At 44.9% G+C, this 21,760-nt stretch overlaps 2 protein-coding genes across 2 annotated transcripts in view; both read right to left on the bottom strand.

Annotated features, from left to right (window-relative positions):
• Positions 1-478: 478 nt before the first annotated feature.
• Positions 479-4,172, bottom strand: EEF1AKMT1 (EEF1A lysine methyltransferase 1). The gene is made up of 5 exons (XM_075262969.1): positions 4,121-4,172; positions 2,128-2,298; positions 1,643-1,725; positions 965-1,245; positions 479-852 (listed from the first exon to the last, which is right to left on the bottom strand). The coding sequence occupies exons 2-5, from the start codon at positions 2,281-2,283 to the stop codon at positions 716-718; spliced, it is 657 nt and encodes a 218-aa protein (XP_075119070.1). The 5' UTR covers positions 2,284-2,298; positions 4,121-4,172; the 3' UTR covers positions 479-715.
• A 5,518-nt stretch (positions 4,173-9,690) lies between these two features.
• Positions 9,691-21,760, bottom strand: part of XPO4 (exportin 4) — an 83,068-nt gene continuing 70,998 nt past the window's right edge. The window contains exons 11-23 of the mRNA XM_075266039.1: positions 21,182-21,324; positions 20,646-20,791; positions 18,762-18,939; positions 18,392-18,551; positions 18,118-18,287; positions 16,228-16,402; positions 15,781-16,074; positions 14,227-14,407; positions 13,226-13,344; positions 12,806-12,936; positions 12,372-12,489; positions 12,187-12,279; positions 9,691-10,327 (exon numbers count right to left, since the gene is read on the bottom strand). Of these exons, the coding sequence (XP_075122140.1) occupies positions 10,130-10,327; positions 12,187-12,279; positions 12,372-12,489; positions 12,806-12,936; positions 13,226-13,344; positions 14,227-14,407; positions 15,781-16,074; positions 16,228-16,402; positions 18,118-18,287; positions 18,392-18,551; positions 18,762-18,939; positions 20,646-20,791; positions 21,182-21,324 (2,106 nt within the window). The 3' untranslated portion in view covers positions 9,691-10,129. The remainder of the gene's footprint in view (positions 10,328-12,186; positions 12,280-12,371; positions 12,490-12,805; positions 12,937-13,225; positions 13,345-14,226; positions 14,408-15,780; positions 16,075-16,227; positions 16,403-18,117; positions 18,288-18,391; positions 18,552-18,761; positions 18,940-20,645; positions 20,792-21,181; positions 21,325-21,760) is intronic.

Raw genomic sequence — 21,760 nt, 5'->3', positions numbered from 1 at the left:
ACAGGACAGATGGAGCAGAAGTTAGTTGTTAAATATTCACTGTATATCTAGAGCAGGATTCAGTTTCCAGCAGTCTAATGCAGTGGGTTGCATATGTCAGCTCCATTGGGATGTATCTCAGCCATGCTTAACGTACCTACATAGAGGCAAAGACTATTCTTAAAGGGGTGGTGCCATACAGACGTATCCTCTATACATAGATTGCTGATCATGGGGGTCCGAACACTGAGATGTCCACTGATCCTGAGAATGGGGAGGGGTTACTCACATAGAGAATGTAGTCATGGTGAATGCAGATAAGCTGTCACTCTATTGAGTGCAATGTGAGCGCCAAATATAGCCAAGAGTTGTCGTTTGGCTTTTTCTGATGCCCGCACTGAAAAGAATGGAACGAGGGCGCTTGTGAGTCCACCATGGCTACATTCTCAATGGACACGAAGCCCCTCTGCATTCTCAGATCAGTGGTCAGACCGTCACCGATCAGCAATATACCCTCTATCCAGAGGATACACCCCCTTTCCTGGCTTGGAACTAGTTGACCTTTACATACTCAGCCATACTGATCCCTGCGGCCTGTATAGACCATCACTTATAGAGAAGACATCTAGCCCTCATTGTGGACCCTGGACATAGGTGTTACTGCTGTTCTAGATCTGTGGGCACAAGACCAGTCCCAGTTCTGAAGGAAGATAACCAGCTCGGAGGTGTCCGGTATTTAGGATGCAGCATCAAGACCAATTTCATAGTTGGCAAAACATCTAAACTCATTGGCAAGTGAACGGTTGTGCTTTGGAATAAATTTACACATCTTCAGTCCGAGTATCTGGGTCGCTAAATCTTCCATCACCGCACCTGGAACAGAAGAATATAGAAAGTGGAGTGAAATGACCCCTGTAAGGACAGGACCAGACAGTGCGGCCTATATTATGTATATTCAGCGGATACAGACCGGATTATTACATACCTGTGCACAGCAGGATTTTCCCCTTGGTCAAATACTGAATGGTCTTGGCTGTTTTCTGCAGACATTCTTCAGACAGGTATGGAGGGTCCGCTAATACCATATCAAAGCTATGTTCCTGCAGCCTCTCTGGCAGATCTACCGGGTTATTATAGTCATAGAAGACAAATTCATCTCTGTACACCGAAAACCGCTTGTCATATTCCAGCAAGTACACCGTCACATCATCTCCGACCAGTCCTTTAAGCTTCTGATAGACACTGGGGGCGCTGACACAGGCAATCCTGGAGAGAGACACAAAAATGGGCTGAAGTCAGACAATACCATATCAATGCCCCAGAGTATGTTCATGGATGTGCTTATAGAGCCAACATTAAATCCCTCCCCTCATTAAGACGTATATACACATTAAAGTGACCCCGTCACATGACATGCCTTCTGCACGAGGCGCTATGGATAGCACATCTATTTTAAGCTGGATAACCCCTTTACTACTGTATAAGTACCCCAAAATGTTGTAAGTGAAATACATAACTCATCCCTCAAAAAACAAGCCCTCATACAGTTATATTGCATGAAATTAAAAAAAAACCAACTCATCATGTCCTAAAGGGGTTGAAATTTACATCCCAAAATCTAAATGGCAGACACGGGGAGATCATCCGCAGGCGATGGACTTACCTTCCGTTTTTCCCCGATGCCTCTATCGCTTCTTTAGCGAGGCTCAGCGCCGTTTCATCGCTGTACCAAAACTGGCTCAATTGCTGGTAACAAAAAGTAGGTAAATATATATTATTACACTGCAAGGGCACCCCCTAGAGGCCAAGGATGAGAAACACAGCTTTATATTTCACTATGAGAATATATCATTACTGACAGATGTCAATTATCACTCATATGTCCCATGAGGGCAGAGCTCAGGGGGTATCTGAGTGTCAAAAGGTTGCCACGGGGCACCGTCATTCCTAGTTACGCCACTGCTCTCAGGGTTTGTTCACATCAGCGTCAGAGGTTCTAACAAAATCCTACAAGCATGACAAACAACACATACCTGACGGACTCTATTATAGTCAATGGGGTCTCTGGGATCGGTTTTATTATTTAGTCCTATGATGGACCAGAAGAATGGACGAAACCAACGCACGCATGGATGAAAACACGCTTACCCAGTCTTCTTCTACAGCTCCAACTGTAAACTTATCATAGCTCGGTCCTGACTTCAGAGATTCCTGCTGCTCCTGCTCCGTGTAGAACTCCTGCAACGCTGCCAACGTGTGCGCCGAGAGCTGAGGAACGTCGTCATCATCATCACTGATCTCCATCTCTCAGACAATGGTCTGGAAGGTGCAAATATCACGTCAATGTAGTCCACAGACATTATCTGCTTAGGAAAAAGCTGGCTGACAACTAATATGGCCACTACTGCAGCTATTACAGTGGTTGTCACAGACTTTAATGGTGGCGTATTGTCAGGCACCCAGCTTTCCCAGACATAGATACAACAACAAAAAAACCAAAAGACTGGACAGAACTTTTAACAACTTAACAGGACTGGACAAAAGACGAACGTTATACGAACATGCCATTGAACTCAATGGCTAACTACATTTTACACGTGTAAAATGTACAGAATAGACGGAGAGTAAACTCCGTGTGAAGGGGCCCTAACTGCACTGTGTGTATACATTCTTATAGACGTAAAGGCCACCGCTATAAGGCTGGTCTTACACGACTGTAATGATTCTACGGTCTGCATGTTGCTGATCGGTAACATAGACTCCGCAGATGTCCGTGTCTTGCCGCACTCGCCCATAGAGTTCTATGGGCGAGTCCGTGCAGTGCCGCAATTCACAGGCATTACAGACATGCTCTATAAAATGCGGACCACGGTTGCGGCCCGGCACACCACGGATAAAATATCCGGTGGTATAAGAGGCCGCACTGAGTATAAGTGTCCGCAATTGAAAACCCTCAATTGCGGACTTACATTACCGCTGTGTAAGACCAGCCTAAGGCTCTGTTCACATCAGTGGCGCACGCAGTGATATTCTTCCAATCAGAGTGACGGATACTAGGACAGATCCCCATGGCACGCATCATCTGACGGATCCCATTGTAGTTCACCAATGGACCAGAACAACGGACACTGCGGCACAAATGTGAACAAATCAAGAATATTTGACTCTTGGAAATCCACTTTAAGGGCTAATTCACACGTGGGCAAAGGGGCGGATTTTGACAGCGGAATTCGCTTCAAAAACCGCCCCTTTAACATGGTGGTCTATGTAGACCACTAGCTTTTTTTTTCCTCCTAGCGGTTTATCACCGCTAGTGGAAAAAAGAAGCGACATGACCTTTGTTCAGGCGGAAAACGCCTGAAGAAATGCATAGAAGTGAATGGGAGGCGAAAACCGCGCGGTAAAAAACTGCGCGTTTTTTTGCACACAAAACCGCGCGGTTTTTTGCAAAAAACCGCACGGTTTTCGCCCGCGGTTTCTATAGCACATATAGGGAAAAAAAAAAAAACTAGCGAAAACTGCTAGCGAAAACCGCGTCAAAAACCGTGCGGAATGCAAAAAAACACGTCGAAAAAACTCGAGGTTTTTAACCTCGCACAAATAAGCTAGGCGGTTTTCACGTGTGAACTAGCCCTAAAGGGCTGACAAAAGGTTGCTTTCTACCAATGCAGCACCACACTTGTCTGCAGGTTGTGTGTGGTACTGCAGGTCAGACCAATTCACTTCCACTAAATTGTAATACCAGACACAACCCATAAGGCAAGAGTGGCGCTGTTTTTGCTGTTGTTCTACTCGTATCAGAGCCCTTGACACCTTCTCTCCAGGCTTTACATCAGATTACTGGGTGTTTGTCTCTAGGGTTATACTTTATGTAGCAGCCGTGTGAACACTGCCCTAGAGCGCCCTCTATGCTAAGTACTCAGTACAGGCCAGGGCACCATGGTAACAGCTGCTGGGTCGGACCAGAACCTTCAGCCAGACCCCAGGTGTCTCACACACGTGTGCCCGCTGCTGGCCGCATGCTGATGACGTCATCACACCCCGCTGTAGGCTCAGCCGATAACTTGCTAGATATTACCAGCATGTAATCATCTGTATAAACTCAGGCAACCGATCAGCGACCGACCAACCCACCTCTCACCTGACACACTGCAGCCCGGCGATCAAATCCTACAGGGCTAGTAGAAAACTACACTTCCCGTCATGCTTTGCTCTTCCGGCGCCCCGCCCACTGGCCCAGCATACATTGCGGCTCTATTTAAAGTCGGCTGTGATTGCAGAGTGTGGCACCAGGGGGCGCTGGGCATGTAGCACTGCACATTGGTGTCTATTCACACGTAGTACTTGGGTAACTGCATCCAAAGTGCTCCGCCATTTGCAGTTATTTTGCGGAAACTCAGCTTTTAATTGTTGTGGATTTTGCTGCGGTTTTTTAAGCCAAAGACAAGTATGGCTAGAAAAGGAACGAAAATATAAAGAGAGTTCTTAAAGGGATTCTACTAGAGATGAGCGAACACTGTTTGGATCAGCCGATCCGAACAGCACGCTCCCATAGAAACGAATGGAAGAAGCTGTGACGCTGACTTTCTATGAGAGCGTGCTGTTCGGAGCGGCTGATCCAAACAGTGTTCGCTCATCTCTAGATTCTACCATTAAAAATCTTTTTTCTGTGGCTAACACGTCGGAATAGCCTTTAGAATAGCTATTCGTCTCCTACCTTTAGATGGGATCTCCGCCGCACCGTTCCTTAGTAATACCGGTTTCTACCGGTATGTAAATTAGTTCTCTGGCAGCGATGGGGGCGGGCCCCAGCGCTGAAAATGCGATAAGGGCGTCCCCACCGCTGCCCGAGAACAGGATCCTGCGCCGCCTCTATCTTCTGCTGGATCCTCCCCTTCTTTCTTCGTCTTTCTTCTGACGCCTGCGCAGTTGGCTCTGCCACTGAGACACTAGTAGAGTTGACTGTGCATGCACACAATTGCGGCCTCGGAACTATGGCCGCGCATGCGCAGTCGGCTCTACTAGTGTCACAGCCGACAGAGGTGAAGCCGCCGAAGAAAGAAGGGGGGGGATCCAGCAGAAGATAGAGGCGTCGCAGTATCCTGTTCTCAGGCAGCGGTGGGGACGCCCTCATCGCATTTTCAGCGCTGGGGCCCGCCCCCATCGCTGCCAGAGAACTAATTTACATACCGGTAAAACCGGTATTACTAAGGAACGGCGCGGCGGAGATCCCATCTAAAGGTAGGAGACGAATAGCCTTTCTAAAGGCTATTCCGACGTGTTAGCCACAGAAAAAAGTTCTTTAATGGTAGAATCCCTTTAAGCTGCCCTTTCTTCAGAGTGTACATCGTAATGAAAGACAACAGACAAACAACAATAATCGTAATAAGTGGAGGACATTAGGGAGTCTGTGTATACATTGACGCAATTTTAAATAGGAGGGCATGAGAGTCGGAAGTAGCTAGAATAAACAGAGTGGTATAGCTATCTATGGGACAGGAATAATATCACACACTGTGTAAAATGAGACAAAATTACAGAAATGCGACATAACCACTTGAAGGCTATAGGGCAAGGGTAGGGAACCTTCATCTCTCCAGCTGCTGTGACACTACAACTCCCAGCATGCTCCATTCACTTCCATGGGAGTTCCCAGAACAGCAGAGCCAGTATGCATGCTGGGAGTTGTAGTTTTGCAACAGCTGGAGAGCCGTACGTTCCCTACCCCTGCTATAGAGGGTTGGTGCCCAGCTTAAGCCGGGCTCACACCAGCGGTCGGTCTCCGTTCTCAGGTTTCCATCTTCTGCAGACTTGAAGGCTAGAGGGTTGGTGCCCAGCTTACAAATACAGCATGTAATGAGACTATAGACAATAATAACCTGCACAATCTTACCGGATGCATGGTGGTGCATTGGCGTCACTTCCGGTCTGACGGTTTCTTGGCGCCAAACACCTCCATATAACCCCCACACATTCCTCATGTACCTACCACCTTCCTTTCTTGTGTTCCTCACCCTACCACCATAAGGAATGGGTGGGGGTTATATGGAGGTGTTTGGCGCCAAGAAACCGTCAGACCGGAAGTGACGCCAATGCACCACTATGCATGCGGTAAGATTGTGTTATTATTGTCTATAGTCTCATTACATGCTGTATTAGTAAGAGCTCGTTCACATCTGAGCCCGGGCTCTCCGTTATGCAGGTTTCAGTTTCCTGCCTGAAACTGGACTGGAAACGGAAACCTGCAGGCATTTTTCAAACCCATTTAAATGAATGGGTTTGAAAAGTGTCCGGCTATGAGTGTTTGGGGCTCTCCGCATTTTTTATTTTTTTTTAACCGGACACGAAGTCGGATAGTTTTTGATATCTGCTATTCCTGTCCCATAGATAGCTATACCAGTCTGTTCTAGGTACTTCCGACTCCTATGCCCTCCTATTTAAAATTCCGACAATGTATACACAGACTCCCCCTAATGTCCTCGACGTATGATTCTTGTTGTTTGTCTATTGTCTTTCATGACGATGTACACGCTGTATTTATTCTTCTTTTTATGGACTATTATTTAGATTTATTATTTTATTTGTAGTTCTTCTGATGAAGGTCATTCTAGACCAAAACGTTTATTATTTAAATGCAAATAAAGCACAATTCTTCACAAATAACTAAGAGCGCCAGGAATTCTTTTCTATTTTGCTATGGCGGTGAGATACCTTGTCTGAGCACCTAAATGTACAGAACCGAGTGACAGAACATTATAACCTCATCTCTTACGCTAGGTTCACACTAGCATTCAGCAGTCCGTTCTGTGGTTTCCGTCTTCTGCATGCAGAAGACAGAAATCTGTCAGAACAGGTCCGGCCGTGTGCGCCAGTGAGCGTTTTATGCTCTCTTCCACGAAACCAGCTTTTTAAACCGGACACAGAGTCTGATTTAAAAAAAACTGGTTTCGCGGCGGAGACCATAAAACGCTCACTGGCGCACACGGCCAGACATCTTTCAAAGCCATGAAACCAGGCTCAGATGTGAACGAGCCCTTACATTGCATCGGCAGATCCTTGAAGGCTCTGCATAGACAAATGGGGGCAAAGTAAACTGTAGGAGCTGGATGGGCAAAATTATACTTTGGGGGCAGTTGGAGCAGGACATTATAATGTGGGGGCATATCATGTTAGGGCGATTGTAGAGACACCAGACTTTAATGGGGGGGGGGGCGCACAAAGGGAAATGGAATGGGCAGAACGGACATTGGTGGGGCTACCGTATATTTGTCATGGTGTATACTCTATCCCTCTTTCTGGCCTTGGAAAGCTGAGTGGTACGGCTTCAGTTTTAAAGCACAAACACCTGACAGATCCCATCATCGGTAATAGGGTCGGTCTGTCGGGTTCCATCAGTGAATGTTCTCCGCCTATCCCTTGTGCTGGTCCCCGATGTACTAGAATGGAAAGCCAGCCTGCATATGAAACTAGCACCACTTCTAAACGCAAAACCATGCCAGACTGCACCATCTGAATACACTCCAACACATCTGATGGATTTTCATACGACAGCCACGAGACAGTAGTGTGCAAGACAGAAGAACCATGTCACCAACTCTCTTGGAACGTCACAAAAAAATAAAATCTCCTGGCCTGGTAATTTTTTCTGCGTCTTGGACACTTTGCACATAAACCACATTGCACATAAACAGTGGAGCAAATTTACTAAAAAAAAAAAAAAAACACTAAAAAAAAAAACCTTAACATATAGGTCCATAGGGTGGAACTTAATATGAGACTACACGCGACAAACTCGCTGCAAGTTGGATTTTGTTTTTTATGTCTGACGATTTCATTGCAGGTCTATTACAAATATTCAGTCCCCATCATCTGCTATACAACATATTCGTGCGATGTCTCCTCCTGATGTGATAAAACCTTCATGATGCATGCAGTCAGCACTAGGTGGCGCTAGCTGCATGCGGATTTATAGAGCTAGCGTGTATCTCCGTGGAGGCGGAATAAGGTCTTGTTTTGCTCAGTATTTTGTGCCCATGTTAAAGTGACCCAGTCAGGTAATATCTGCTGCCCTTCATGAGAACAAAAGAGGGGTCATATAGAAGAAAAACATCCCATAACTATTCTTATCACAATACCTGGATCTGGGGACACTTCAGGATACTCCACATGTACACACTATCTCTGGCCAATATATAACTTGTATTCTGCATTTTTCACCAGGTTTCCTCCTTCCGCATCTACCTATTTACTATGAGCCTTATTTGCACTGCAGCTCCATATGCATTATTGGGGTTGTGCTAGTGCCTCACCTGGTTTAGTGACCGTATACCTACAGCATAGGGAGTTACAATCAGTGACACCTCTGCGGATGGGGGGTAATAGGTTGTTTGCCTGCTATGGACAGACTTCCTTGCCGCTCCTAGTTAATGTCACCCACACCCACTCACTTAGGGAGGGTTTATTATTTTTTGACACTTTGTGTTCGGTTTGTTACTATTGGTTCTTTTAATAGACAAAAGTTATATTTTAGTGTATAAAAAAAAAATTTTTTTCACTATTTGCTCTTAGGTGATACACATACCACAACTCCCAGCATCCATACTTGCTTTGCTGCTCTTGGACCTCCCATCGAAGTGAATGGAGCATGCTGGGAGTTGTAGTTTCACAGCAGCTGGAGCTGAAAGTTGTGACCTCTAGTGTAGTGTATTGTATATATATATATATATTTTTCCTTGTAGATTGTGTGCCCCATATAAGGATCAATGTACATTTTATTCCCTAGCATGTCTTTGTAGAATGGGAGGAAATCCACACAAACACGGGGAGAACATACAAACTCCTTGCAGATGTTGCTCCTGGCGGGATTCGAACTCAGGACTTCAGCGCTGCAAGGCTGCAGTGATAACCACTGAGCCACTGTGTTGCCCCATATTGTATATGTTGAATAGACGGAGATCTGGTTTTGCTTGTAGGATACAAACCACACCGCAGAATCAGAAAGGTTTATACTGTACATTTTATACAAATTTAAAAAAAGAAAAGGGAAAAAAATAAAAAGACACACACTGGAAACATTTGACCAAAAACAGCATAATTTGCATCACCTAATGCCCCAACTTAAAAAAGCGTGTAGACATGGCCAGCTTACACCCTTTTCATCTGTATTGCTGAAACTAACAGTCCGGTGGGAATAAAAATGATATAAAAAGAGGGGGAGGAACAAAAAAAGCAAAAAGACAAAGAAAAGGCAAAAAAAACAAACAAAAAAAAAAACCAAGAGCCTGGGTGTGCAAATCATTTCCACATACACACATATGAAGCTTTCATCCAGATGACCCCAGACCATAGTGTGGGCTTATGGGCTACATGCCCTGTGTAGGTGCTCGAGGACTTCTAAAATCTATTCTCGTAGGGTCGGACAAACCCATATACATATTAAATATACACAATATATTTTTGTAAGGCAATGAAATGGTGACAAATTCAATCTATTAGAAAAAAATATTCATATATATTTCTTTTCTTTTTTTTTTATACTTCTAGGCCGATCATCGTGTAGGGCAAGGCAACGAAAATATATCAAAAAACATAAAACCATGGTTCACGTACTCAAAAATAAACCCGCTAAATTTTTGTGTGTGTGTTTCAGAAGAAAAAAAAAAATCATTTGGTGTACAGACATCCTTCAGGAGGATAGTGGGGGGAGGGGGGACGCACAGTTGATTTGTGGGTAGACACCTCTACATAGTCGTGTCTCTTGCACATCCGGTCTAAGATTCTTAAACAAAAAAATATTCTATAGAATAAAAAAAAAAAAAATTCCATTCATTAGGCATTTCACGCTTGCGACAAGGAGGGGGAAGGCACTGCACAGAACAGGCGTGCCCCATCATCTGTTTGCAGGCATATGGAAATATCTTAAAAAAATACCTTTACCCATTCATCCGTAAAAGCACGGCGCGGTGCTCTGTGAATAGTCAGACCGCTGATGTGTGTTACTGACCCCCTTTTCTTTAAACTTAAATAAAGGTTCTTTAAAAGCGCCCAGAGATGCGACGTGTAAGCCTGGGAGCAGGAGGTGGGGACAGGTTAGACAGCCATCAGCAGCTTCAGTGCATTTTGCAGAGAGGGTCCCTAGACCTTTGGCCTCTCATTTAACGCAGAGGAGCCCTCCGACATTGGCCATGAATTCTTCCAGACTTTTTAGGAAGGACATTTTCTGCTTGCGGTCCAGGGTGGGGGGTGTGCTGCTCGCCGTCAGTTTGTTGAAGGCATCTGCTAAACGCTGGTAAATGAGAGGGTCTTGTTGACTGGATAGAAGGGTCTCCACCAACTCTGCATACTCTGCCTAGAATGGAAGAACGCCAGAAGACATCATTTAACCACTTCGTGACAAGGCCGTTGCCCTGGTTCATGACTGGACAACTTTTTTTTTTTTCCAATTTCGGGTTATTCAAATAACATGTGTGTATAGGGAATGTAGGGCTTTATTTTTATGTTATTTCCGTGTTATATACCGCACTGAATCCAGCGCCCTGTCAGCTTATCCGTTATGTGGCCCCGGGGCTGGACATCTGCACCATTACCATTGTCTCCGGCCCCGGGGCTACATAACAGGAAAGCCGACAGGGCGCGGAATTGAGTGCACCATCCGCTTTCTAGCAGTATATACAACCCCATGTGCCCGAGGACGTGAAAGACCCTCTTCAAAATAAGGAAACGCCCATATTAACTCATTTTTCCTTTTTAATAGAGTGATACTAAATATATTAAATACTAATATTTTTAAATCTAGTTTTCCCTGTGACACTAATGTTCTCATATATAGACCTTTGGTGCAATTTTAACATTTTTTTTTTTGGGGGGGGGGGCAGATTTCCCCTGTTGGGGCGTGCATTCACAGTATTTTGCAGACAGGTTCTTGAGGCAGAAGTCTTCCATTTACTTCAATAGGACTCAGGGCTAGGCAGATTTTATTTTCCTCTATTTTTTTTTTTTTCCAGATAGAAGGCACAAAAAAAAAAAAATTTGATGCCTATCTTTAGTAGAGATGAGTGAACAGCACGCTCCCATAGAAATGAATGGAAGCACCTGGCACGTACACTTTGCCGGCGGCCGGTCGCTTAAGCCCCCCCACCCCCCCAGTGCCGGCCGCTTCCATTCATTTCTATGGGAGCGTGCTGTTTGGATCGGCTGATCCGAACAGTGTTCGCTCATCTCTAATCTTTAGGCAGATTCTGCCTCTCAAAGCCCAATGATTGAGTCAAGAGCTTTTTTTAATTGTTTTTTGGCAGATTCTACCTCAAAATCTACCTAAAAAAAGAAACCAAACTATATGAACATATCCTAACTGGGTAGAATATATCAGCCCCAGTTAGGGTATGTTCACACAGCAGAATTTGCGATGTGCGTCTGAACACTTCCGCGCAGCTAGCCGCGACGGGATTCCGGTGAAGTGCACGGGCATCCAGTCATGGCATTCTGCTCCGAATTAGGCCCGAAAAATGGGCCTAATCGGGAGGGAGCCTCGGGCCATGGCGGAGTCAGCTGCGGAATCCACAGCAAGATACGGCAGCTCACTTCTTTTTTTCTGCTACTAGCGAGCGTCTCCCATTGAAGTCAATGGAAGCTGTTTTTGAGGCAGATTCCACGTCAAAATCGGCTCCAAAAAAACTCAGTGTGAACTAGCCCTTACAAGAAGAATACAGCCTCCTAAGGGAGCCTTCACACGGAGTAAACGCGCGTGTATTTTTGCAAAGTACACGTGTAAAAATAAGACTCCCATTGACTTCAATGACATTTTACAGGCTTATTTTTATACGTGTAAAAAATATCATTGAAGTCAATGGGAGTCTTATTATTACACGTGTATTTTGACAAAAATACACGCGCGGTTACTCCGTGTGAAGGCTCCCTTACACTTACTTTAGAGCTAATCTGGATCACACTAGGACCTGGCAGCTCCAGCGGTTCTTGGCACCTAGTAGATCACATGACTGCTGGATCGGGAAAAGGCTTAGTCATGGCTGGTGGCATCAATAATAGATGTACGCACCGGGCTCATTACGCTGTATTATTTAGTTTACACCAGATACTATAGGTTGATAAGTTTGTTTTTTGCTCTAGCGCCTGCACTATACACCCACCCCTGTCACCAAGTGGTTAAACATGGGGCTGTATTGCACACGAGACACATCAGGATCTCACCTGGTTTAAGCAGACCAACGTGTAAAATGCTTCACCCGCGGCCGTCGTCATTTCCGTGTTGTGTTTTTGTAAAACAAGCATGTCAAAGACCAGCTGCGGGGTAGAAACGGTATACAAGAAGCCATGAAGCCATCACTGATCACTTAAGACAGTCCCCACGTTACTAAGGATTGGCGAGTACCTACCTTTAGAAAGTGCCTTGTTGCAGCCAGCAGAGGGGAGTCCGTGTCCTGGGCTTTCGCACACTGCTCGGCTAGGGGGGTTAAAGCTTCTAGACAGAGCTGGGAAACCTCAGAGCTCATACTTACAGTCAAGTTAAGGAAACCCAAGTCACACTGGACATTGAATATACACTAGATATACAGGGCACCAGGTCCTGAATGGCCCGATGGTTACTGTACCAAACCCACAGGTTTGTGGGATACGGAGTCAGAGCACTTGCAGCTATCTGTAGATAAATCTGGTAAAATCAGGCCCCGCCCCTAATGCACTTGAAGGCTGATTTGCATAACCATAAAAAGAGGAGGATTCTCTCTGCATTGCTTTGTGGCCACATAGGCAGGTCTCTCCTCCTATTAATTGCCCAATTATTGGTTCACATATTTTACAGAAAGGATACGAGGTCATCCCCAATTCTAGCGAGTACATGAGGCTCTTGAACAAATCTTCTGGGAGCTGCGGAATCTTCTCAGGGAAAATTTCACATATAAAAGTGATGAGCTTGTAGTACTGGTTACATAATGATGGGAACTGCGGGAGACAAGAAAGGCATCATGTACACCACGGACCTCAGGAGGGCATCACAAGGAAAAATAATGTAGGGGCAACACGGTGGCTCAGTGGTTAGCACTGGAGTCCTGGGTTTTAATCCCGCCAGGAACAACATCTGCAAGGAGTTTGTATGTTCTCCCCGTGTTTGCATGGATTTCCTCCCATTATACAAAGACATACTGATGTAAAAATGTACATTGTGATCCCTATATGGGGCTCACAATCTACATTAAAAGTAAAAATAATGTGAAAAATAGGAAATGCAAACCTTTAGCAAGTCTTGTGACATTAACGGCAGCACAATATTAACACCATATAAAACCACATCTGCCGCAGACACCGGCCTATTCGTCGCTTGTCCTTGCTCATGGGGGCGAAAAACTTCATCTGAAATAATAAAGGAAGAGTTTCACAAAAAGGGTTTTCTTGCCTTCCCCTGGATCAACACTGTAGGGATTGTAGGGTTATAGGTTGGACATGATGGACTGATGTCTTCATCCAACCTCATCTACTGTGTAACTATGTACCGTGACCCTCGACAGCAAATGCAACATAATTTTGTAGTATTGACTACATTACTTCCTATAATACATGCACTAGCTGCTGCAGAACTTCTTTGAAGTAGATAAGACTTGTGTCTGCTTTCGACACACCCTTATTTTCAAAAAGAAGCGCTGCAGCATCTGAGGCCTGTAAGATGTTCTCCAGCAACCCCTGAAGAACCTTTGTATAGCTTCAAAGAGGAAGCTACACAAGTCTGTTATAGGGGTTGTATGCGATTAGAAAACATGGATGCTTTTTTCTAGCAACAGCACCACAACTGCCCACAGGTCATGTGTGGTACTGCAAGCTCAGGATTATTCTCTTCAAGAGAGCTGAGCTGTAATACCAAACACAAGCCTTAACCAGTGTGGCAGAGTTTATGGAGAAAGCAAACAATTCTGAAAAACCTCTTAAGTCTCATGCTTATGACTGTATTCTTGTGCGGTCCTTGAGCAGGCCCTACCCCTGTCCATTTTTTCCGGCTCGGGATTGTCTCTTCTATTAATGGGGTCTGTGACATGCACATGACTACAGTGATCAGCACTGTGCAAAAAGATATTTTCTGCAGGGAGAGATAAGCGGTGCCTATGAAGTGCCGCTTATCTATGTAAAACCCTGAGATTCTGACATCAGTATAATGCTTATACAGGGCAATGAGAGGCATTTCCATCAATGTGGATTACCGGTAATTCAAAAGAAGAGCGCCCCCTGTCTGGAGGGTCATACCTGTGTCACTGAAGTCGATGAACTCCTTGGAGAGCAGATTTGTGAGAAGCTCCATGATGAGCAGGAGGTCCTGGTACTGATCCTCCTCTGCCGTTACGTCTATACGTTTCCTTCCCAGGTTGTTTTTGGAATAGACCTGAAGCAGGGTTAGGCAGGCTTCATATAGATTCATGGCTTTAGACTGGAAATAAAATGAGAGAAGACTTTAAGAACAAGCATTCAAGTCATCGTAGGCTTAAACCTGCGCGTCAGTATAGCAAAGGGTTACATCATTCACCAGCGCAGCCTATACCATAGACAGGACTCTAAACCTTATCATTTAGGAGTTGTGAATACACATAGGATAGGGCAGAATTTCTGATCAGTGGGGCTTCAACCACCAGGCCCCCCACCAGTCACAATGGAGGTGTTGTGCACCCCAGTTTGAATGGAATGGCTAGTCAGAGGTGCATGCCCCCACTCCATTCATTGCAATGGGAACCACTGGGGCTGGCCAAAGTACAGGTCTCAGCCATCTCAGCTCCTATTGAATGGAGTAGAGTAGTTGCTTGCGCTACCAAGGCCCATTTAACCTTCTCAACTGTGCAGTAACAAAAAGGAACGCAAGCTCCTTCTCCTTGGTGGGAAAGAAAATGTACACCTCTAGCGCCACCTACAGGGAGGTAGCACCCTATATATAAATGTCTAACCTACAAGGCTACATTCACATCCCCACCTTAGAATTGTCAGAGGGAAAATTCCTGCACGAAGAACTTTTCTCTGTTGATTTCAGTATATGTCAGAAAACCCAACAGCCCTTATTATAGTCTCTGTGGTCCGTGGGGGTCCACAGGTAACTGCTGTTTTAGCAGCCAAGTGTAAGAGTAAACGTAGCCCAAGTCAGAGCGCCAAGTCTTTTCCAAAAGGTAAAAAGTTGCCCCTCAGACTGTTTTGTAGGGTCTTTTTTCCCCTCTTACCAGTGCTGAGTAGGGGGTACAGATTGGTGAGATGAGAGGGCACTGATGTGAGAGCCAACCAGTACCCTGCTCTGCACCGACTACTGTGTATTTTCCTTGACTACTGGTTTGGCTCGCATTTCAAGTCAAGTGCCAAGATTAATTTTTTGTTATTTTTGCAAGTCAGACATGTACTTATAGGGAGCTGCCCTCCATTAGATGGCGCCACATCAGTCAATGCAATGAATTCATGGCCCGTCATGCTACAACTTACACAAACCAGATTACAGCCGCTGTGCGCAACCTATGGCTCTCCAGCTGCTGTAAAACTACAACTCCCAGCATGCTCCATTCACTTCTGTGTGAGCTCCAAGAGCATGCTGGAAGTTGTAGTACGACAACAGCTTGAGCCCTGGTCTATAGCTTCCTGGTGGGTTAGGTCACCGCTTCATAACATGTCAATAGAATAGGTTAGGATTAACGAATTCACCTTTCCCAAAAGGTTAAGGAGAACACGAATATCCCAATGACCATTTACAACATAGTCCACCATATTGTGATGTGCCAACCTACGACGCACCACCAGCTTGTTCACACATTACTCAGCGCCGGTACTTACCTCTCCAAGGTAACAAATCTGTTTATGTGCAACTTCTACAAAAACTTCTATGATAAGGTTCACAGTCTCAGGAGTATTTTTATAGACTTCCATTAACCCAATGCAGTTAGTTAAAAAGTCCATAAGGAAGTTGAAGAGGATGGCCACGTTGTCTATCTGCGTGGCTTCTGCAATCCCGCACAAGGCTTCTAGCGTGGCTGTGATCTCCTGCTTCACCTCCTCCTCTTGGCAAATTTGCTGGAAGTTTTCTTGATTTATCACATTCAAGAATCTTTGTTGTAGAGGCTGCAAAACCTGTAATATAGACAGATAGTAAGTCAGGCGGAGGCACAAGATATAGACAAAGCTAATTCTATTACATAAAGCAAATCCATGAGACGGGAAACGTTAACTTAGACAACATGTGATCGAATCAGTCCAAAAAAAGAACCTCAGATGGTATCTCACCTCAGTCCAGTATTGCTGCTTTGTTTCAGAGTCCATGTGAGCAAATCCTCCTAGCACCAGAGCCTTCATGAGCGTCCTCTGTACAGAACTAGATAGGTAGTTTAGGGGAGGACTCCTCCGTGCAAATTGTTTGGCAAGATTCCACCAGTTCTCACACTGTATTACTAAATTGGCCCTAGAAAACAGGATCAGCATCAGAATCCAAGATGGGTGACAACACTTAAGGCATAAAAGATGAGAATACTCCTCGATCTACTGCCGGGTCCATCTATAGGAGCCGCACATATCTCCAGATCAGGGGACGTTCCAAACTTAAGAAAACCGCATTTGCAAAACTGGATACGGCAAGATGAAGTTAAGAAGCTTAAGTTCTATAAATGGCTGTTTGTTCCCATCAGTAGGTATAGCCTCTAGATAGGTCAAAAAAAATATCAGAGATGGGACTTCAAGGCTGAGGCCCCACGTTGCGGAAATGCAAGCTTTTTTTTGTTGCAGATTTCTCTGCGTTTGTTTGAGCCAAATTCAGGAGTGGATTGAGCAGAAAGTAAAAGTATGAGAAGCTTCCTACCGTGTTTCCCCGAAAGTAGGACACCCCCGAAAGTAAGGCATGCAAGGGGTTTCTGTTGAATTGCCTAATATAAGGCATCCCCCGAAAATAAGGCATGCCTAAAAATCTTTGCAGCTGACTGAACACTGTGTGACGTGCTCGGTGTGCAAAGGAAATCCGGCTGCTGCCTCTGCTGTCCACTGTCCCTGCTGCTGTAGGATGAGCTCTCCCAGCTCATCCCAGAGGCAGCAGCCGGCATACAGAAGAGGCAGCAGCCGGCATACAGAAGAGGCAGCAGCCGGCATACAGAAGAGGCAGCAGCCGGCATACAGAAGAGGCAGCAGCCGGCATACAGAAGAGGCAGCAGCCGGCATACAGAAGAGGCAGCAGCCGGCATACAGAAGAGGCAGCAGCCGGCATACAGAAGAGGCAGCAGCCGGCATACAGAAGAGGCAGCAGCCGGCATACAGAAGAGGCAGCAGCCGGCTTTCCTGTGCACACAGGGCACAGAGTACAGCATCCAGCCGGCTGCTGTGTCAGTGAAGTGAGGATCGCTAAGCCCCGCCCACGAAAGGCCCGCTAAGCCCCCCAAAGGCTCGCTAAGTCCCGCCCACCACTGCCGGCACGAACAGCAGCACCAGCGCTACTATGAAGGTGGGAAAGGTAAGTAGGATACCTTCCCCCCCTCCCCTACACCCAACTGGCAGTCATACCGGTGCTCCACTAAGGAAGTGCTGGCATGACTGCTGGTTGTAATAAGACGTCCCCCCGAAAATAACACAGGTCCTATATTTAGGACGGCAATTTAATATAAAAGACACTGTCTTATTTTCGGGGAAACTCGGTATGTATTTCCCGTTACTTTTGTAGCAATTTTTGGCATTTCCACAACGTGGGGTCACAGCCCATGGGAACCAGTCAGATCTATTCAGGGACACTAAACCACACACATTTTTAATAAATAGGATGTAATAAAAAAAAAAAAAATTACAAAAAATGTATAAATTAAATAATTTTAATAATAATCATCATCATCAATAAATATATAAAAATTTACATTGTGCTATTCCTCTGTTATTCCTCCTGAAAGCATATGAATGTAAATTTCTCTACATAGTCAGATCAGTCCGATCAGTACCGAGTGTAGAGACACCCTATTGACATGGGGAATGCCAACGCCCAGACGTCAATTTATCCATTGTTTTGCAGGAGAAACAGATGGATAGCATAACACAGGGTGCCAGATTGATTTATTTCTAGGGAACTACAAGCTTTTACTGACATGCCAAGAGAGTTGAGAGATCCTCTAAACAGGATCTTGTGTGATGGCCGCCGGTTCTTACCTCTCTCTCCTTTCCACCAGGGCTACTAGTAGTTGTACAGTGTCATTCGCCAGCTCCTGCTCAGAGCTCCACACAGACAGGTTGCTGATCACTTTTTCTAGAAGATAACCAATGATCCACTGGGATCCTTCCGTGTCCGCACCAAATGCTGTATTTAACGGCAAGCTGATCTGCAAGAGACAGACCGGAGTTTACCAAGACCGTTCATGGCTGCAAACACAAGTCAAAGAGTTCCGTAGTAGGTCTGACATAGCGGATGGCTTCTCATACTAACCTGGTCATACAATTTCTCATCCACTAGGAGATAAGTCTTCGCCCACCTTTTGAGAAACCAGACAATGTCTTTCCCCATCTGGGGGCTTAGAAGATGGGTTAGATCTGCTCTTGTGGCTCGAGACTCTACTTCTGAAGCTCTTAGTACCGCAGAGAGTAACCTGCAATGGAGAGATAGAGAGAATACAGTGACAGGTCTGATAATAACGGGGTCTCTGCTGATATCTTATATGGATGGATCATAAGGATCAGGCTTGGTTTTGAACAGAAAACTTCTAAAGAAAATATGTATGTGTTTGGGGTACTTGTACATGCCCCTAAACCTCATTTATTTGATAAGACCAGCGTGACTAATGATCTGCCATACTGACCTGATAACGGAATCGGTCCTGTTACACCCAGGTATGGAGGACGCCTTCTCCCCAGGAGATCCCAGGATCTGCAGTGTTGTATTGATATCTACCTCGGTTGATTGTTTAATTGAATATTCCATTACTTCTGGAGGTATTAATGGAGTCTCACCCTGAGCATCATCAGCCAAGAGGTAGCCTGCAATGGCAAATATAAGGCAAGGTTAAGGATACGTGCACTTTATACCACGCTCCATCTCAGCTGTAACTCCCAATTGTCTATTATACATGATAAGTGATTGCTAAATCAAGGAATGAAGGCTTGTGGTTACACACGACAAGTGTGATCTGTGTTTTATAGACCTGCAGACCAAGACTGCTGCAGTGACACTTCTCGTAATGTAAGGAGAGCTGGAGTAAACTAACCTGACCTTAGTCGTGAACTCTTCTTAGAAGATCCCAGACTGACCTTGCCTGCAACCTCCATTGACCCCAGGGGCGGGCGCCAATTGCAACACACAGATTAATCTGGGACAGCCTTGAATGTGAGCACGCTCAACAAAGTCATGCTAGGACTTAGTCACCACTCCATGCTACTACCTAGTATTAGCGCTGCATATTTAGTGCCAAAAACCCAGGAAGGGTTCCTATACTTTTACACAACTGGATCAGATCCAATTTTATTTTATTTTTAAAGCATGCAGCCTTGAGGGTCCATTCACAGAGTAACGTGCCGTGTGACCTGGCACATATACGCCGTGTGAGATTTTGAGCACCATAAAAGCTCCCATTGATTTCAATGGGAGCCTGGGTCGTGTACGCCGCGTTATTTTGCAGCCGTATACGTGCCAGGTCACGCGGCACGTTACTCTGTGTGAATGGACCCTAAGATAGCAGTATAGATCAGATGAAACCCCAGGGCTTTAAGGGAACCTGTCCGCTCTATCTGGGACACTAAACCACCTACAGGTCCCTTATAGATCGGTGGTTTAGTGTCCAAAATAGCCCTGTCTTAACTAGGTCTTGTCTTTGTCGGAAAGTATAATTTTTGATTTTCTGGCAGTATTTGTCTCTTTGATAGATTTTGGAATATACTTTTATTGCCTCCTTTCTGTGAAATCCTGCATTTTTTTCCATCCTTCACTATTGAGAGCAGTTTCTGCCTCATTGAGTGTTAGTGTATGGAGTACGGGCTGTCTAGTAGAGGAAATGAGGGAAGGGGGAGGGTCATTACAAAGAGTTATAAAACAGAGAACCCAGTTTTTGGTGTCATATGTCTCCTTTTTCGTCATGATTAGAGATGAGTGAACACTATTCGAAACAGCCATTTCGAATAGCACGCTCCCGTAGAAATGAATGGCCGCGTGCTATTCGAAACGGCTGTTCCGAATAGTGTTCACTCATCTCTTGTCATGATCAATTCTACTATCATATATATTACACAAATGCATATAAATATCCTAATCCCATCTGTTTTAAACTAGTGAATGAATGAATGAATGAATGAATGAATTTTATTTTTATTGTGCCAACATATTCCGCAGCACAGTACAATTTGTAGGGTTCAAATACATCTCTGGAAATAATAGATAGCACGGCAGCCTTAGTGTCATATGAAAGAAGAGAATCTCCGCTTTCATACAGCATCAAAAACAGGTTTCTACATTTTAACACCCAAGAATAATGTTTGCAGTGACTCCCCTACATGTCTCACAAGCCCTACTCCAAGTCCATCCAGGCCCATACTGTAGGTTTACTTCTTGCAAGACATTAAGAGATTTTAGGGAATATTCCACAGTTTCATCCCGATTTAACAATTGTAAAAAAAAAACCCTCCCAAAGAAATAGGAACCCTACTCTGTATACGTGTGATAACACACAAGTACACGAGAAAGCATGACTTACCTGTAACTAAAATGAGCCAGTGAATGTCCTCATACAGGTCATCCAGTACTTTATTATCTATTGACCCTGTCCCCGGAGAGGCCAATAACTGCTGCTGGTGCCTTTGTAGCTGCCCATGAAGTCTCGTCACTCGATCCTCTAACAAGCTGAAAGACACAAATTACAAACCTGATTTAAAGGGGTTGTCCATCCTTTATAGACGGAGGACCTCTCTTTAGCGCCATCCACTGTGCGGTTACAGCACTGGTGGCTGCTGTATACAGCAGATCGGTGGGGGTGCTGGTTAATGGATCTGCACTGATCTGATGTTGAGGACAACTCGGAGGTGCCATGAAAACACGAGGAGATCATACACACTCCATATAGATGTCCTCTGTGTGGTCTATACATACATACATACATACATACATGACTAAAAGGGATGAAAGAATTTCAACAGTAAACGTGTTGGGTGAAACACATAATATCAAGCGATAATTTTAACCAATGACAGACATGATCTAGAAAGAAACACTGCTAATAAAAAGCTCTTGTACCTGGTCAGCAGAGGTATGCAGTGGTCCGCCGCTATCCTGCCCAGCATCCCCACACTGGCCAGCTGATCAGAGAATAAGTCGCGGTCATCTTCCTGAATTTCATTGATTTCTTCCTCCTCCCGGGAGGCAACACCATTAGCAGTCTGGGTAGAAAGAGAAGGGGGGAAAAAAATACATAAGAAACTAACAAAAGGTAAATATTTCACACACATGAAAACAGCTGTCCTGCTCCTCCTCTTCCATATGACTGCTTGTTAACATTAGATTAGATTCCGTATCCAGCCCCACACACTATGGAGAAGGGTGGAGTGGATGCGGCTACTGCTGGTTAATTGATTGATTCATTGGCTCACTCTGCACTGATAGCCTCTTATTTACAACTTTGCAGTGTTAAAACACAGCATAGCAGCAGCAATTATTTGAGTGTCTTTTCTAGCAGCCTCTTCTCTCCTCTTGGTAGATTAATATGTAGACAGTAACCCAGTCTGAAAAGTGGAAAAGGAAACATTTTTTTTTTTTTTATGATATACAAAGGTGTCTTATTTGCCTGTAGATCACACTACAGTGCGTGTTTACAAT

This window comes from Leptodactylus fuscus, chromosome 2 (genome assembly GCF_031893055.1).
Source record: "Leptodactylus fuscus isolate aLepFus1 chromosome 2, aLepFus1.hap2, whole genome shotgun sequence".
Lineage (NCBI taxonomy): Eukaryota > Metazoa > Chordata > Amphibia > Anura > Leptodactylidae > Leptodactylus > Leptodactylus fuscus.
The sequence above is the reverse complement of the archived record's forward strand: the minus strand, read 5'-3'. Positions and strand labels throughout refer to the sequence as shown.

Coding starts and splice junctions, on each gene's coding strand:
- EEF1AKMT1 (XM_075262969.1), bottom strand. CDS start 2,283: ATGGAGATCAGTGATGATGATGACGACGTTCCTCAGCTCTCGGCGCAC. Junction 1,726..2,127: donor GAGCTGTAGAAGAAGACTGG/GTAAGCGTGTTT, acceptor TTTTGTTACCAG/CAATTGAGCCAGTTTTGGTA. Junction 1,246..1,642: donor GCATCGGGGAAAAACGGAAG/GTAAGTCCATCG, acceptor GTCTCTCTCCAG/GATTGCCTGTGTCAGCGCCC.